This window comes from Echeneis naucrates, chromosome 8 (genome assembly GCF_900963305.1).
Source record: "Echeneis naucrates chromosome 8, fEcheNa1.1, whole genome shotgun sequence".
In the NCBI taxonomy this organism is placed as follows: Eukaryota; Metazoa; Chordata; class Actinopteri; order Carangiformes; family Echeneidae; genus Echeneis; species Echeneis naucrates.
This window is the reverse complement of record NC_042518.1, coordinates 15627302-15646368: the sequence shown is the minus strand read 5'-3', so window position 1 is coordinate 15646368 and position 19067 is coordinate 15627302. Positions and strand designations below refer to the sequence as shown.

General features: G+C 42.6%; 1 protein-coding gene across 1 annotated transcript in view; it reads right to left on the bottom strand.

Moving 5' to 3' along the window:
- LOC115047824 (microtubule-associated serine/threonine-protein kinase 1-like) overlaps positions 1 to 6523 on the bottom strand; it is a 34367-nt gene extending 27844 nt beyond the window's left edge. The window contains exon 1 of the mRNA XM_029509014.1: positions 6389 to 6523. Coding sequence (XP_029364874.1) covers positions 6389 to 6427 — 39 coding nt within the window. The 5' untranslated portion in view covers positions 6428 to 6523. The remainder of the gene's footprint in view (positions 1 to 6388) is intronic.
- Positions 6524 to 19067: the final 12544 nt, after the last annotated feature.

Here is a 19067-nt window from a genome sequence, read left to right as displayed (position 1 = left end):
TTTCAGCGGATAAATTCGATAAATTCTCTGGCTGTTAAATAGCAAAATGACCTATCTATTTCTCTCCAAAGGCAGCACTGCAAGATTTTCAAGTGGTTACAGCTCTTGGTAGCGCTGTTAAGCCTTGTGTACCATGCAAAAGAAGAAGGCTTGACATGCACAGCAGCAGCTAAGCAGGGTGGTGCTAATTGCTATGACCTAGGGCTTTTGGAAGCCTCCTGAAGGTCGGGAGAAGTTTCATAGATGGAAATTCAGACCAACAAGGTGATGAGTCAGACTTACCATGTTTGTTATCATGTTTTCACATTATGTATTTACACCTATGTTTGTTTCCAAAAAAATGTGTCTTTTAATCTGGGAAGCACGGTGGCATAGTGGTTAGCGCTGTTGCCTCGCAGTAAGTAGGTTGTGGGTTTGTGAGGGGTTTGCATGTTCTGCCTGTGTGGGTTTCCTCCCGCCGTCCAAAGACATCATGTTTGTGTTAACTGGTGACTCTAAATTGCACAGGTCAGAGTGTGAGTGAGTGGTTGTTCGGCTCTGCCTGTTTCAACGTGTTGGCTCCGCGATGGACTGGAGACCTGTCCAGGGTGAACCCCGCCTTCACCCGAAACATGGGCCCCCTTCTCCCTCCTTCTCTCTCTCTCTCTCCTCCCCCTCCCTCTCTTTTTTCCTCCCCTCTCCTGAGTCCAGATGGACAGGGAACATTGGGCTGAAACAGCAGCAGACACTTGGTGCACCAAATGAAAACAGTGTGAGCAGAGCCAGATCTCATGCCAGCACTGCCTGGCTCTTTACAAAAGCCTGCCCACTGAGATAGAGCAAGAAGGAGGGGGTGGAGGTGGAAGAAGGGGTGGGGTGGCTGCAGCGCTATCCTTCACCATGAGTCTGCTGGCCTTCAGCACCATCTGTGTCATACGAACAGTAAATGCTGCCTGAGATGTGAGCCGCTACTTTGCGTGTAGTAGCAGGTGAAAATAAGGCATTAGCCGCTTCACACGTTCTCCTGTCACACGCAGGGTAATGCTGTTAAGGTGCTGTTAGCATTGTGTTGACTGCCTGCTGCCTGCTAACTGTCAGCCAGAGCAATTATTAGGTTAACCTAAGATAGAATGTGTGTGTGTGTGCGTGTGTATGTGAGCTCGAACACTGCATGCACCTGCAGAGACTGATCTCTGAAGCGCAACATATGTATCATAGCGTGGCTGCCAGTGCAAGGATGAACCTACAACCCTGCAGAGCCTTTTTATGTTGTCGCACGCCATCCACAAGGTTAAGTCTATGTCCCGGTGAACAATAATCTCCAGAGGAGAAAGCTGCATGCTGAGGCGGGCGGAAAACACTCAACTGAGAAGAAAATAAGAAAATCATCATCTAATTTTCATCTCCCCCCTGGATCCTAACGCAGTTCCAGGCTGTGCCGTTATCTGACTGTATGTCCCCAGGGTTTACATGTTAGAAGAGACAAATCCACCTTTAAGAGGACGACTGAATATTCAACCCATTGATCCCTTTTCACTTTGTCCTTCATTGATCAGGTTAATTGACCCTGAGCTCTCAGAGCAAAAAGGAAGATGACTTACAAGAGCACAAAGCATCAGGAAAAGCTCACAGGACTAACTATCCAAACAAGCCCCAAACTAGACCAGACAGCCGTCACAGAGCAGCCACGCAACCCAGTAAAATCATGACCACAAAAACCTAAATCAAATACGACCTGTCTATTTTCACGTCAATATTTTTCAATAAGCTACAGGGGGCACCAACGCTGTGGCTGGGAGGTCACGGGTCCATGACCAAGCCAAAGCACCACTTTCCACCAGCAGAAAAGTCTGACCCAGCAAGAAAAAGACAATGTCTTCTTTTAAGTAGATATTGCCATAGTTAATGAATTATAATGAGATTTCTTCCAAATACAATCTGATAAGATTTTTATTTTATAGTGTTTTCTACACTACAAAAAGATGAAACTCATGTAGGCCAACAGAAAATAGTTTGCTCTTGAGCTTGCTCTTTCAGTCAAATTAAGTCAAAACCCTGATTCACGGGTCTTAGCAGCCACTGGATTGAACGTAATGAGGGTCTGTACAAAAGGTGTCCAGAAGATGAATCTTAATGACTGCTGAACCCATTTTCATGTCCTCTGGTGCCACCATGACCTTGACATTTATGATTTGGAGCAAATATCTTACTATTACAACCCTTCATGTTTCCCTCTGGATGAAATGTAATAGCTTTGTGACCGCCCGACTTTTCATCCATTAGGCCACAGTTTGAATTTGGCCAATAATTTGCTTTACGACCAAAGTTCACCCGACATGACTGGCACGCCAATCTGACTCAGCAGTAATTTGTAGTAAAGCTAATTAGTAAATATTAGCAAGCTACGCAAATATTAGCAAGATATAAACTTATCAGATTTTTTAAAGTGCTGTCACATTTTTTGAATGAAAGGTGCATTTAGAGAACTGCTACAAAAATAAAATCAAAATGTATTGGACCCACCACTGGAGCACAGCAGCCTTCTGTACCTCTTTTATACCTCAAAGCAGACCTATGAACATCTGCTCACTGTCTGCCTGATGTCCCTCTGCTGAGCTCTTTCTAGTTCAGGCATGTCTAGGCAATAAAAAGACCCAGTTGGCACCTTAAACAAAGTGCAGCCGGCTATTGGTGGCTGAAAAAGGAACGCTGCAGCAAATGTGATGCTTGTCGCTTTTTCTTATAACTTCTTCTGCTGTTTGAGATTCTGCACGAGCGTTAAGGAAAGGTAGCTAGGCAAATTATCATATTGTCAAGGGATACAGCTTTTATTAACCTAGTAGAAATTGTATTACATTTCTTACTGTCACATATAATTTTTCTGAATGTCTCTCGTAATCCCCAATTCCACTTTAATTTGTAAAAGGTCAGAATGTGGGAACTAATTTTCCCAGTTCTAATGTAGACTTTGTCAGCCGTCACTGTGCCAAGACGAGCGCACTGGTGTGTTGCTAAATCTGCCTTTTGTGAGTCACAGTTTCACCATTTTTGTACAAGAAAACATTCATCAGATGACACATTATTGAGGAAATATGATCCTTGCCCCATATATATTTTATAAGATTAAATACTCTGGTGGGATAATTCATGTCTTTGAAAATCACAATTATTGATCATTGCTGCATGGCTGCATTTCCCACATCACTGCATACAGAATGATTGTTCGAAAAAACAAAACAACACAGTGTTTGTGGCTGGTGTGTCATTGGGCATGCAGCTAAGTGCTCTCTGAGCTCCGCTGATGATGTCTAGCAGTGGGAAAGAGCGGATGACAACAGATGGGAGGCTCCGTCACAAACACGGCATGCTCACTGATCTCTGATTAGACAGCAACACACTTCCACACTATATTTGCGAGAGTTGCTCTTTTTATCCAGGTTTAGCTACTTACTGTGGGGGAGCGATGTAAGGTAGGTGCTTATAAACGTTTGATCGCTTTAGTCCCGGGACTGTGCGCGAGTATGTGATCTGCTTGCGTGTTAAAAAAGAGGAGGCTTGTGCAAACACTTTCACTGGAGAGTGATTTAGCTGTGAGCCTATGTATGTGCATTTTGCCCGAAGATTACTTCTAAAGCTTACACATCCATTTTAATGCTTTGCTATCTAACCTGAAGGTGGCCTATTTCTGTCAAAGCATATTCACTTGGACAACAAATAACCTGTTTATGGTTCAACTGTTACTCATACAATTTCCTCTAAGTCTTATATGTTTATGTCCCTCTGTTTGCTTGTGTGTGTTTAGACGCATTTGACTGTGGACACACTCCAGGGGCTTTTTTTTATGGCTGCCTCGTGATTTGAGTTACTGTCGACCTCAGTGCAACATTTGCTTATTCATTGAACCTTGGGCTGAATGTGCAGAGTCAAAGGTTTTGTTGAAAATTCACATCACGTTCCTGATTATATCGCTTATGAGCTCTTGATCTTCTCAAACTAGCGTCCAGATGTTTGTTTGACATCATTAATGTAATTTGAAAATGACTCTGCATCAATACGATAGTAGTACAACACATTTGGCTCGCTGCTCTTCTCCAGTCAGTCAGGGGCGGTTTCATCGAGGTGGCAAGGTGGTAAGTTAGACTCTAAAAGCCAGCGAATTCTGCTACATGTTCTCCTGCAATATGAACACTAGCCATAAAAGGATGTCTGCTGCTGTGCCCTTCAAGTCATCTTGCCTGCTCTAAAGAAATAAACATGCCCTTGCATTAATGAAATGGCATTCGCTGAGCCGGATGCCTATAAAGTACATTACTGCTAAGGCCAATCAGTTCGTGGACACAACAAAAAAGCAGACCTGGAAACAAACAACAGGGATCAATCAAAGCAGTCAAGCTGCCAAGAGCAGGCCACTCATCATCGACGGCAGCAACTGACAGGGAAAAGGCAGAGGAGCTGAGGGGCGGGGATGAGGCACAAGTGTCAGGCAAACTGCTTTTCATTTTGTTTCTGATATCTGAAAATTCACACTCATCACTTAACTTGTAAGCAAAAAATAGTTCCAGTATCAATTTACGTGTCCTTGAAAAGACTTGGGCAAAATTCAACTTTAGTTTGACTGTAATATATTAAGATTTTACACAACTGGTGAATTTGTTTTTAGATGTTTTCCATGCGTGCTACTCATGGCAGTACAGACGTGTCAGTAAGACACGGGGGGTTGCAGATGTTCATTCTATGCGTTCATTCATGTTAGTCATGTTGCAGCAATGCATCATGGGTGTGACCCCTGACCCCAACGCCAGGGGATGAAGGGTGTGTCACCATATGGTGGTGAGAGAAGATGTGTGTGTGTGTGTGTGTGTGTGTGTGTGTGTGAAAGAGAGCGTGATGGTTGGGATGATGAGACCCAGGGGAGCAACAAGGCTGTTGAAAAGGACATGCACTGCCAATCAACCGTCAACACACAACATTTTAGAAACACACACACACTCACAAATAATGGTAAGGCGTGGACATAAAACCTCACGCAGATAAGCTAAATGCACACACACACACAGACACAGACACACTAAATCCCCCAGCTGACCTGCTTATATCTATACAATGCCGGTGACTTGGTGAGTCTGACTATATGACGATTAATGCCCTTGTAGCGCCTGTCATACATCACAGCAGAGCAGCAGGACAGTGAGTTGGCCAGTGGGGATGATGAGATGTGGAACTATCAACACACCTTTCTAGAAATCCTCCCTTGATTCCCTTCGAGTCCCCCCACCCCCTTCCATTCAGAGTAATAGGTGTCAATTAGCCTCAGAGCAGCTCAGAGGTCTTGCTGACAATTCTTCTTCTTCAGCGACCATAACCGCCATGATGCAATTAAAATTTGTGAATGTATGGAAATAAACACACACATACACACACACACACACAGACTCGCTTGCGTGCACACGAGCTGACAGGAGGCTGTACTCCACCCGGCCTGCTGGCTGCTCATCTCTGCTCAGTTCACTTGACTGAATGGCACAAAGATGGAGGGGGGTGTATGACCTGTGGTTAAGCAGGCTGCTTCATAATGGATGCATATAGTCATTTGAACAGACCATATCAGCATGCATGAGTGCATATTCATCACCAGCGTTTCAACGCAGCCAGCCTTTAGGAACTCATCACAAAATAAAGACGGCGATGATCCTAAAATCAGCTTTACAGTGATACATCTCAACAAATCATATCTAAGTACTCTGCGTATTACAGAAAATTTGTTTACAAGACAAAATATGGGCTGAACGAGGTCACGCTGCTCTCACCTCCTCTCTCACCTCCTGCGGGACTGTAAGGGTCCAAAGGGAAAATGTAGACATAAACAATTCTTCATCTATGGACTTACGGAAATGCTGCCAGGGCTCAGTCAATACATTCATCAGCAGACTGAGCAAAAATGAATGAGCATTTACTCTGATAAATGAGCCACATGTGGTGATCTGCCACTTTCCCAGCCTGAAACACCAGGAGACTGGCTTCCTGATTGTTGGTCGAATTAAAACAAGCTGTTTGAAGTCATCGATGATGTTAATTTTGACTGTTTCGTGTTTTACAGACAGACTTGGTTGGTTATTGGAGAACATGACTGGAAGACAAATGAAGTCGTATTGTGAAGTGTGATATTCTTATCGTGTCCATGGGCTGGGCTATTATGTGACTGTAAGAGATATGAGTTGGCCATCAAAGGCGTTATCAAAGTAATGTAATGTGAGGCCTGTGTGTAGTCTGCTGAGCAAAAACTGTGAATTCACTGGAGTACTCAAGTTACCCTGATCAGGACAGAGACATGGATGAGCCTGAACACTGTGTCCTGACATGACTGACTGGGGAAACAATAAGAGAGCTGTGTTGGTATGGTCACCCTCACCTGCAGCCTCCTGCGCCGTATTATTCCCGAGTCATCCATGGCCTAGCGAAGATCTGGGACTCCCCCCTCTCTAAAACAATCTCTTGGCCACTCACTGATCTGGATTTTCTTTTTTTTTTCTTTTTTTTTTTTGCTCCGGCATCCACCGGCGCTTCACCTCACAGCAGTCTTGCAAGGCGGCGGCGGCGTCCCGGCGCACACCCTAAGAGGCAGCCTGGCGTCACGTCGAAGCAGCCCGGGAGGACACACACATGTGGAGCCGTCCCATTCTGTCCGATCGAAGCGATGTCTCCGAAAGAGAGGGGGGAGAGCGGCGACAGGGGTTCAGTCTCAGCCCGCGTTCTGGGTCTCGGTGCGGACAGTGTTTGCCGTCTGTGTTCCCTCTCGAAGCATCCTTGACATTTTGCCAGAGGTCTCTGCGCGTCGGTGCCGTCCAGCAGAGAGACCGCAGGCCTGAAACGCAACGTCCATAAAGGGTCCGTCGATCGGACGCACACTCCCAATGTCCTCCCTCGTTCCACAACACCACCACCACCACCCCCGCTCCCGAACAAACGTGAGCTTCTCCTCACATTTAGTTAGAAAGGACAGCGTGTTCAACACAACCAGACGATTATCTTCCACTCTACTGCACCGGAGTTGAGCAGGCCTGCTCGGAGGCGCGCTTCATCCCTCAGCAGCTCTGTGGGGCTGACACTGTCGCCGCTCCGCCGCCGAGCAGCCTGTCCGCTCCGGTAAGCATCAGCGGGGAGTTGAAGAGGACAAGTCCTTCTTTAAAAGCACATAAACTTTAAACTTTTAACCTGTTTCATTCATCCAGAGTCGCTCCTACACCTTCAAATCCTGTGGATGTGGAGACGGGGCGACAGCAGCAACGCGATATTTGTAACCCCTTCCTGGGTTTCCCTCTCGCCCCTCCTCCTCCTCCTCCTGCTGCTGCTGCTGCTGCTCATGCTGGCAGAGCGGAGGGACTCTGCTCAGACAAATGGAGCCGGGATCCAGTCCTGGTCCTGGAGCCAGGATCTAACATAGACCTGGTCTTTCCATCTGAATATTATAGCTGGGATGTGTGGAGGCCAGGCTCAGCACCACAGACAGCGACACAGGCCTCAGTACACAGAGAGAAGGTCCAGCTGCTGGAAAGACTGAACTTTACAGGAAGATTAAAGGGTTAGTTACAGCCAACACTTCATTTTGAGCTCTTCACACTCAAACTAATTGCAATGCAACACAAAAGCAATGTTTTTTTTTTTTTTTTTTTTTTTTTTTGAGGTATTCGTTAAAGGCTTAAATGGCCTGACAGTCCCAACCTGAAGAAGGACTGTTGAGATCTGGTGCTACTCACAGAAGAATGTACCTGTGTCATTGCACATCTTTTCATCTCACAGATGAGGCTTTTATTTAAACGTTGTTTGCCGTTTAAATGTTTATTTGGTGATGTTTAAATATAGTCAGTGTAACATATGTCTTAAGTCGTTTTTATGTGTATTCACTCGGGGAGCGTCGTGGAAATGGTATTTCATTTTCCCCCAAGATGTACCACATCCAGTACGTCCTGGGGCAATGACAATAAACCTTCCTTGAATTCTTAAACTATTTTTCTGGTCAGTCACTTTTGTCCATGTGACGGCACTGGCACTTCTCATTTTTTGGATATGCATTTTATTTGTGCCATTACAAAAGCTGACGCATAAAAAGTGAAGGAAATAAGATGAGCAGAGGAGATATTATGTGACTGCCAGTTATGTGACTGCCAGCCATGGAAATCTGCATTAAACTGTAAAAAAAATATTCTTGCTTCAACAAAAGCTGGCATGTGAACAAAAATGTTGTTATATTACAAGCGAATAAAAAAATACGCTTATTTAAAAGGGGGTTGTCCTCAAATAATCCTATCATCATATTTCATCTATGGATATTTTTTTTTTTTCCTCTTGCAGTGTCTTTCTAATTTCCTGTCAGATAATTTACAAGCTATATCAATTGTAAATTAGCATTTTCACGCCAAGTCAAAACAATGTTTCATTTGTCAATTAATATATTATCAACATACAAAACGTCTCCTTCCTCAGGCCTCCAGTTTGTACCTTTTTTTTTTTCAATATCAATCTATTAGAGTTCCGTATAAATCTGAGAAGAATAATTCGAAAACAATGAACTAATGTTGATTAGCTGAGGTTGTTGTCCGTTCACCTCTATATCTCTCTAATTCTCTCTCTTTTCTTACAGAAAGGAAATGGAAAAGTCAGCTGTGAAACACATAACTGCATCCTCCTGACATCCATCAGGCTGCTACTGAGTCTGCGCAGGCTCAGAGGCTGCTGGGTATTGTAGTTTTGTAGGATGTAAGACGATGTCTTTCTTTTTATGAGCTATATATTAACCTCAAGGACAAAATTGCCAGATATTCCGCATTACATTGTTCATTTTATTTTAATGAACTTATTTTGGAATTTTTCTCAATTAATACTTGAAGTTGTTAAAAATAGTTGCTTAGTAACTAATAGTCTTTTTTTTTTGCTATCATCATTTTAGTAAAAGATTGTTCTTCACCAAATTTCCAGTTTTGGTTTTTTTTGGTATTTTATTATTCAAATCTAAACATTTAATTAAAGAATATTATTAGTATAGAAGTATTATGTTTTTCCTCAATAGAATTAATGCCAATTTATCAGCTACAGTAACTGCCATTTCATCACATTACATTTACTTCATGTTATCGATATGTTGTAGTTTTATTTTTATTCAGCTTAATGCATATTTTTGTCATACACTTTTAAGTATCATATTTGTCACTCCTCCAGTCATATAAATGTTGAACTTGTACTGGACAGAATTCATAGCTAATTCTAACATAGCAGAAAACTCCTTCCTGCCAGGTTTCTTGTGAATCTCTGGATGAAAGAGAGACCCGGCCTGGTGGAAAAATTAAGGAACAAGCAGTTGGGTCAAAGCTTGTCAGCTGCGAATGAAACCGTTAAAGCCCCCCCTGACCCAGCATGACAGCCAGCATGTATGTTCACAGGAGCCAAAACAACTCAACACACTCAACCAACAATGTGCTTCCAGAAACAACAGTTTTATTCCATTACGGCTGAGCTCAAGGGTTTGTGCAATACCAGATCAGACAAAACCGACTATTTCTGATTCTAATCCACATTACAATCGTCAACACAGGATTATTGAGTGGCGGACAAATCAAGAATGAACATAAATCTGATGGTGTATCTATATCAGAGTATCTGGTAGATAGTCAAACAGTTTTGGCCATTGTTGAGACCCATTTGGTAACATGATGTTTCCACCCAGGATGTTACTTCCTTGATTGACAAGCAGGGGGGCCCTTTGGCAAAGTCATTACATAATGCCTGGGGTGGGAATTAGGACTTTCACACTGTTTTTTTGCAACATATGGTCCAAGAGCTGCCCACATAGATATAAGCTCATCAGTGCCAGACGCAGCAGGAGCCTGCAACAGATCATCCAAACTCAGCCCACACTGACCTATCTGAGTGGGAATCATCAGGGAAGCTGCAGAGAGAAGGATAAAATGTGTTCAAATCACGGACAAACATTTTTCTCCTCCAAAGCAAAAGCTGCCTGCAAAGAATTCAAAGCTCACTGACTGAAGCTGCCTTTGTACTCCCAGATTTATATTCCAGTCACTGTTTTGTCAGTCTGTTGTTCTGCCCTCTTAAACTATTTTATGAATTGCCATTGCCATTTAGAGGATGAACCCTAATACCTTTATTGATTATCTGACATTTCCTATAGTGCCACCAGCATGTCAAAGTTTCCATAACTCCTAAAATTTAATATCTCTAATTTCATGGTCGATACAGGATGAACATTTACTTTTATTACCCCACAAGCTTGCATTTAGAATAGCCAATTGGCTCAACATTTAGTTTCTTTGATATGCAGCTGTGCTTTGTGCATCAGTGCTAGGCAACCGATCAAGTTTTAGTTAAACCATCATGTCATCATCCATCGGTTTATGAGCTGTCCTTTGAAGCCTCCAATTTGTTATTTGATTATTGCTATCTAGGTTTTTCTGTTACCATATGAAACAATATTTGGAGGAGAAGGTGGAACTGAGGAGGAGTTGGGGAGCTGATCTGTGCTGTATACTGATTGTGTAGTACAGTCTGTCAATCACAAAGTAGCCACCCGCTAATAAAACCCCTGTTTTATGATCTATTTCCCTTGAATGGGACCCAAATGTAAAAAATAAACATCATGTTATATCGAAGAAGACTTTAAAATAGAGACGGAGACCATAAACGCATGAGGAAAACATTCAGTGTAAATGAAGTGAGAAGTAGGGACATTTTCACATACAATCTGATTTCTTTTAACAACCTTCGACCCCCGATGGTCGTTGATGGTCGTTAAATAGAAAGCAGGTTTAAGGCTCTCCAGCATTGGCTTCACTTTTCAAACTCAGTGTCAGATTTTTAGATAAATTCTACGGTTTTATGCTAACATGTTAAACGAAAATGGAGAATGCAGGAAATGATTTACCTGCATGTTAGTATAGTAAGTCTTGGTTATTTTAGTAATGGATCCAGGTTTGTAAATGTTAAAGTCATTGCCACTGTGAGCACTTCAGTATAAACACTGCTACTCTTATGTAGTCTCACAGAGCTGCTGATATGACAGACAGACAGACAGATAGATAGATAGATGAAACTACATACTGCAAATATCACAGATGACTTAAACCCTCCCCGGCTGTGGCAGAATGGGTTCACAGATGCACAAATCTGGTCAGAAAAAAGCCAGTGAGCTGGCTGTTATTTGTTAGATTAAATGGAGCTGTCAGGGCTGTCTGGCCATCAGTCAGAGAGCCAGATTGCCTCAGTGCTGATGGCAGAGCTTTGTTCTGTAGTCTGTGGAGCTGTGTAAACCCTAACAAACACAGGACACTGTCAGCTCCCCCACCCCGCCCCATACAGACAAAATTACCGTTCCGCTCTTCTCTGCTCTGTCACAGTCGTGAACGCTGCAGCGTCACAGCGGAGCTGGTACACACAGACCAGGCAATTGCTTTCTGCTCCAGCACTGGCTGAAAGAAGCTTCATGTAGAGAGCCAAGTGCAGGTGGAGTTACACTTCATTGAGTTTCACAACGTCATCATTATGTTTGCCGTAAAATGACCTGCTGGTGCTCAGCAGCTCCTGAATACATGCACGATGCTGCTTTCACATCCTCTTATGTAATGATTTTGTAATCCCTCTCAGTTAGTAGAGTAACAGCTGCTCACTTTTGTCTTTTTTCCAGATGATACTCTTTATGGCTTACGTTCATGGCCACAATCCAACATCATAAATAACCCAATAGCTGCCTTAAAAAGTCACAGTGATCTCTGATGGTGTTCAGTATTATTTTGAAATTAAGGAACTTCATTTGTCTCCTCCACTGTCTAAAGCTCTTTCTAATGCTCACTTAAGGATTAGTACTCAAGCACACACTATGTTCCATTTCCCATTTGAGACACAGAAAATTGGACCGAACTCTATCCTGTTAATGTCACTTTTTTTTTTGTTGTTGTTGAATGATATTGCCAAGTTGCAGCTGCCCGTGACAAGTTCTTACGGCTCTTCTTACGGTGAGCTTGGAGAGGGAAGACACAATTAAAATTCCAAAACCCTTAAACTGAGTCTAAACCCTAAAACGACCCTTAGAAAATATGTCAGAAGGCCATAGTGGAGGGAAATGTCTTCACTTTCACAGAATATCCTCACTTGCCAGAAAAAAAAAATGTTGTGCTCTGAAACTCACCTAACCTCTGCCAGTTTGAATAGCAAAGTCGCCTAAAGGTGAATGTGGGATGTGAATAAATCCTGAATATGAGTCTTTTTACAACAACATGATCATGGTGCACGCGTCAGACACATGGCTCAGACAAGCATGTTTTGGTCAGCACTGTGCAGGTCATGAGCTTACTTGCTGTCTGGTTTTTGTGTGTGTGTGTGCAAAGAGAGCCCTTGAGGGGGTCCCTACTACAGGCATACACACACAGCTTTGTGGAGCGAACATGGTGCCTGATGTGTCGCTTGGAGTCGGGGCTGTGTGTCTGAAAGTGTGTGTTTTTGGGTCTAAATTATGGCTACATCAGTGGATTTACTTTTTGGTCTGTTGTCTTCACTGTGCAGTCTTCATTGAGCTGCTGTTGTTTGTTCTTATTTTTTTCTTGTGATCCGACAGTATTAATACACATGAACAATGTGAGAATCTTTGAATAAATCACCACTCTGACACCTTGTGGTGAGACCTGGCAGTGCAGCAGAGACACCGCGTGGTTGCTGCTCAGGAATGCTCAGTACAAGATCAGCATGAAGTAAGATACAATTTATTTTATCCTCAAGTGTGACATCTATCCACTCATCTAAGGTAATAAGTCAAAGGTGCATGTTCTTGTACTTTTAAAAGAAATATTCACATTTGTACAATTTAGGGCAAAGTTGTCTTCTGGTTTATTCATTTAGGAGCACTTGTCATTCCCCCCATCAGATAAATAAGAATAAATAAATAAGAAGTGGAGGCACTGCTTAATCTGTGAGACGATCACAGGGCCACAATAAGGCCAGTATTAAACACGCAGACTGCTGACGCCTGAAGAGCATGTGGTACGCAGTCTTAAGTCGGGAGGGTTTGTCCTGTCTACTGAACAGGGTTCATGTTCTTCCAATGCAAATGTATATGTGAAGCAGCTGTGGATAAAATGTCTTGTCTGCATCACTCCTTCCACTCAGGCACCCTGTTTTTTTCTGGGCCAGTCTTTAATTACACACACCCACAGACTGACATCACCAATTAAATGGCTAGACAGCATGTGGCAGGCATTATGGGTAATCCTGATATCCACCCGTGTCTTATTCTGAAGTAAGCACCTCTCCTGCTGGCAGCAGCAGAGCCCAGCCCGGCGGGACATCCTTAAACTCTTGTCAGCCCTGCAGCTCACACTGCTGCTCCTGACAAATGGACCCAGTAACATGACTGGTCACTGTGGCCAAAACACACCAACAGAGAGACTGCCACACAATCACACACACCACAACTGCAAGGTCATACAAGATTAAACATCCAGACATAAGAAGAAAATAATGGTAGAAGAATTGTATCCATATATCTAACAGTTGAGACATTTTCACCAAAGCCTCTAGTGTGAACCCCCCTGTGTCTGCAGAGATATTAGAATTCTTCTCCAGGGGAGCATGAACATTCATTCATCTTCTACCGCTTATCCGTTTCCAGGTCACGTCAGGTGCTTGAGCCAGTTCCAGCTCACAATGGGAAAGGACGGTGTACACCATGGAAGCGTTGCAGGGCCACAACAGAGACACATACAGAGACCAACAACCACTCACATTCAGCCCTACAGCCAATTTCGAATCACCAACTAATCCAAACATGATGTCTTTTGATGGTGGGAGGAAACTCACGGAGACACACAGAAAGGCCCCAGGCCAGGAATCAAAACCGCAACCTCCTTGTGGGGCGACAGCACAAACCACTATGTCACCGCGCTGAGCAGTTTGGTCATTAAACTGGTTAATTAGCGTTGGAAGAAATAAGACATCCTTAATATGATTTAAAATGTAATTTCATAATATTACATCATTGTGAACAAAATGGCAGGTGGAGGCAGGCAGAGAGCTTAGTATTCAGAGAGCTGACCATGAAGCAGAAGGAGGCGGAGGAAGTGAGCGTCAGAAGCACTTATCATGGCAGCGCAGGAACCGACCCTGAGCACAAGATCAATAGAGGCCCCCCTCGACAATCCAGCATATAACATCAGGATGTAAGATTCTAGCAGGCAGGGCAAGTCATCATCCGCCATCATCCAGTGACTGCCATAGTGCACACCAGCAGTAGCCGTCCAAGGAGCAGTTCAAAGCCTCAGGCTCCCAAGCCTCTCGTAGAGGACCTGGGCCTGTAGGAGGACACGCACATAGAAGACCATCCAGGGGGGCCACTTGTAGAATTTTATACATGGTATAGCTGCTTTGTTTGAACAGCACTCGAGAAAAATTGTGTTGTGATTTGGCCATGATGAACAAAAGATTCACTTATAACATGTTCATACCTACATTAGCTATGTGGGCATAGCTAAATTATAACTCCCTCAGTCTGAATATATTTTCTTCAAGGATCGTACAGCTGAAGAAACTTTTAGGCTGTGCAGTCTGGCTTGTTGGTGTTTGTAAAGTGAGTCCTCTTGGTGTAGAACAATGTAAACATCATTGATGCTGAGGGAGCTTAAGCTGTCTCCTCTGTCTGGTATAAAGTGGGGAAAGAAGAAAGGAGATACAATGAGAGCAACTTTGTTGTATTATTCATTATTACTTAGCAAAAGGAACAAAGAGCCAGAATAGTCAACAAAGACACAGAGAGGAGCAAAGGCAGGAACTGATGAACTGATCAGAGCCAAAGCCTTTTCTTCATATACAGTGTTTTGTTTTTTTGTTTGACTTGAATGCTACTTTGGGTGCAGCTTCAAAGCAGCACTGGCAAAGACTCAACCAGTGTCCATCAAAGAGCTGACAACAAGACGTACTGTACCTACACACACACACACACACACACACGCATGCACAGCTAAGCCTATTGCAATGACGCAAAGAGTCCAAAGAGCACACAACAACTTCCAAAGAATAGCACACAGCTGCAGCTCTGAGATCAGACTGATGCAGCCTTCACCGACTTCCCACATTTGACCAAAATTAATCATGCAGTTTGTTAAATTTTAGTCTTTGGAAACAGCCTTGGTTTAAATTATTCAGGGTCAGAATCTGAAGAGATTAGAAGCTTGACATAGAGCGATCAGATGCTGCAGGCAGACGCAAGAACAGGACTGTTGCATAGCAAAGTTCGCCTTCTCTATTGAGCTGTGTGTCATTTCAGAAGTAGAGTTATGGGACAAACACAACTGTTTGCCTGGACTTTCTTCAGCCATCCATCTACAGCTGTTGAGCCGCCGCTCGTAATACAAACATGAATCTGTCTGGCGTCTGCCATGTGATACATCTTCCCAAAGGTGCACTCACACAGCTCAAGCATTAAGATTCATCTCTTGTTTGTTTGTTCTCTTCTTGTTTCTTTATCCTCTCCTTAAATTCAAAATACTGTCTGATCATGACTCAGGGATTCTGCCTCAATATTTTTCCAGTGATTGATTTCCTTCTTGTGTGTGGAAGAGAAATTGGTTACGTAAACAACAGCCTACACCAGAAAGCAATAATATGGATACGAACGGAATAAAAAAAAAAAAAAAAAGCAAAAACAAAGACGCAGCTGCGAAATCAGAAACTGATTTTCACTTCAAAACGATCGTCACTGACATAAATGTTAGTTGTGCTTTGCTCAACTTACCAAATTATTTTTTATATTTTAGTCACACACTCTTTTTTCATCCACACAAATAACGTGTAAACCTCAGCTAAAAACAATATGCATTAATCAAAGATCTTTAATAAAACAACTACAGGCCAAAATGAAATTGAAAACATGCATCATCATACAATATAGCATATGACACTACTCCATGTTTTACTGCCACCATACAGCCGATGTGTTGGGTGATGGACCCTTGTATTCAGAGCGATTTGAATATTACCAACATCAGTAATAGCAGTGAGCGATGACTTAAAAAATAATAATACAAACCTGACTAGAAGATGCAGCGCTGTTTATGGAAATAATTTCAAGTGAAAGATTTCTCTCCTTGACAAACCGCTGACTGCATCCTGCAGTCATTCTGAACTGTGTCTGCCAACATCTGATATGTGTTTCAACAGCAGCAACATGAGTGTGAGGTGGTTAGGATGGAATTAGCTCTGCATAAAATGCATTCAAATGTTTGTTTTTTGTCACAAATAAATTTTCATTATTTCTTTATGCACCATGATGATAGAATGACTTCAGGCTCTGTGGCAGCATAGATGCGGAGTGTCCAGAGCTGAGGCATGAGCTATGAAACCAGAAAGGGGTGAAGTGAAGTGAACCACATTTTGCCTGGCTGCAGGTTGAAAGGCGGTGGGATTGTGTAAGATTCAGAGTTTCGTTCATGTGTCATGTACAATCTTAGTCTGTTTGTGCTGACCTTGGTCCTGAAATACAGTAAGATAAGACTGATTGACTTACTTATCTTTGTTCTATTATTAAGGCCTATCTGGACTGTGTGCGCCACAGACAGGAGACCTTGTTCATTCTGCCAGTCTCCCGCAGGTGGTGACGCACTCTGGCACCCAGCTGAGTCTGAGGATTTGACGTATGCAAATGAGGCCGACTAGATAAGGGACCACGTTTGGGAAAAGGTGAGCATCTGTTCTGAGCTTCAGCAAGAACGACACAGTCCATCCTGAGAGGAAGACACAAACACTGACATTTGAATCCACCAGCAACTCCAGGACATAAAGGAGCTGAAGATATGGAGCCCATCGCTCAGACAATGGAGGCAGCAGATGCCAACTCACAGAGGAGAGGGTGGAAGTTTGTGGCCAGGCGGGGGGCCTCGTCACAGTTTGTGGGGACCACCATCATGATCTTGTCCACTTATGCTGTTACAACCCTTACCATGAACATGGGCAAAAACATTCAGGAGCGGAGATTAAGACCAAATGGCAACTAGCACCTGTGACTGAAGAAAGATCTGGGCTGAGCCACTCCTGTCTAACAATGGTATGAACAACAGAAAGAACAGCCAGAAAGGCTTCACCTTTCAAATCTGGACCTTCAGCTGAGCTCGACTCAATGGAAACAAACTCCAAATTACCGTCAGTCAAGACGAGACTGATTTTTTATCATAAAGACAGTCTAATCCGGCTTCAAAGCACTCGTTCTATATTAAATGGGAGTCTTTGCTGTCACTGAACAACGACGAATTGATGTGACTACTCTGCATGTAGTGCTGCCACGTGACCACATGGTGGAGAACTGGGACTACCTCGCCACTGAAGTGATGTTCAACAATAAATCACAGTCTCACTGAAGATTGGATGTGTCTGGAAGCTTTACAGCAGCCTAATGAAGCAGGACACTGGCATTATTAACACAACCCTTTAAAACAGTAGACAGAGTATGATTTTTTTTCTGAAATATTTGTTTTGAATATTTGTGCATGTATTTCATTCTTGCTTTTGACTTTGTCATACATTTGCCTTTTAAGTTTCAGTAAATGCATGTTTGACTGTGTAAGAGTGGAATGGAGATGTATCTTCCTCTTTTTTTTTTCTTTTTTTACACAATTGCTTGAATGCCTGTGACCTGACTTTGCTGAAAATGAGGAAGCATGTTCCAAACTGTAATGAAATCTTTCTTCTGATTTGCATCTTTTTGTTGTGAGATAATTAACCGTGCACCATTGTCGGTCATAGCAGATTTAGAAGGTGCAAAATAAAGATTCAAATGGAATGATTGGTCTGATCCTGACATGTTTGACATGCTAATGACTTTGGCCTTTGGCCTAGCTCATATTATGAAAGATGTTTTAATAGAAAAGGCATAACACTGAGTCATTTTGTTCCTATTTATCCAACTGAGAAACTCAGACTCTTAGTGACATTTGAAACATTTCTTCCAAGCCAAAAACCTCAATCAGCAACCTCAACAATTTGGTATTTGACCAGTGACATTTCTGTCAACTGAAAGGTCACTGATTTTGACCTTTCTTAGAGAAACCCCTACACTCACAGGAGTGTTTCATTTAACCATTAAATGTTATTAACAAATATAAACTATGCCCAAGTGAGAAAAAAGGGCAGCATCCTTTCCCAAACGAGAAGAAGGAGTTTCTGATGTTTCCATGTATAATCGGAGATACTGCATAAACACATCATGGATTAACTGCCTTTTTGTCTCACATTCTCCAACAGCCCAGTTAAAGCTGAAGTACCAAAGATACTGTCAGTCCTCCTATTATTATTATACTGTAATTATACACTAAGTATCATTAAACACTTTAATTTAAATGTGGATATGTGCAGTATATTCGGTTTTACCATCAGTATTTAGGCTGTTTTGCATTTTAAGACTGTGTGACAGAAGTGGGAAATGTCATCCTTTTAATACTTCATCTAGTTTATGCATTTCTCTTAGTTAATCATCTCATTCTCAGTTTGCTCACTACCCTTTTTTCGGGTTGATGGTTTTTTTCAGTTTGTTGTTTGTCAGGGACAATACGTGAATATCAGTGCAGAATGCACAATGTAAACATGCTGGATTATAGCAAAAATGTAAATTTATTCCTGTGCTCCCCAGGCAGGTAATATCAAACAGAGAACATCACAAGTGCACAACTGTAAATATAAAAATAAATTGATCAAAAGACAATACAGAAATAAAAAGAGTTTTCAGCTGACTAAATAAAAAGTGATTACTGCTCTGGTTTGACTTAAGGTAATGTTTGAGATGTGGCTTGAAGGTGGGATATGCAGGACAGTCTTTTTATTGCACCTATGAGGCACCTTACAGTCTCTTCTAGTGGCTACTCGAGGGCCAAGCTTACCAGTTATTTAAAAGCTCAGTGTTGATCAGATAAGCATTACTGAAATTTAAAATCCTGTATGATTATCCGAGCACCCCCTCCCTCTAAAACCCCTGACAGCAGAGCCAGAAGTACGCTACCCAGCACATCTTGTATTAATGCTGAAAAGATTTTTCAATCCGCTTCTCC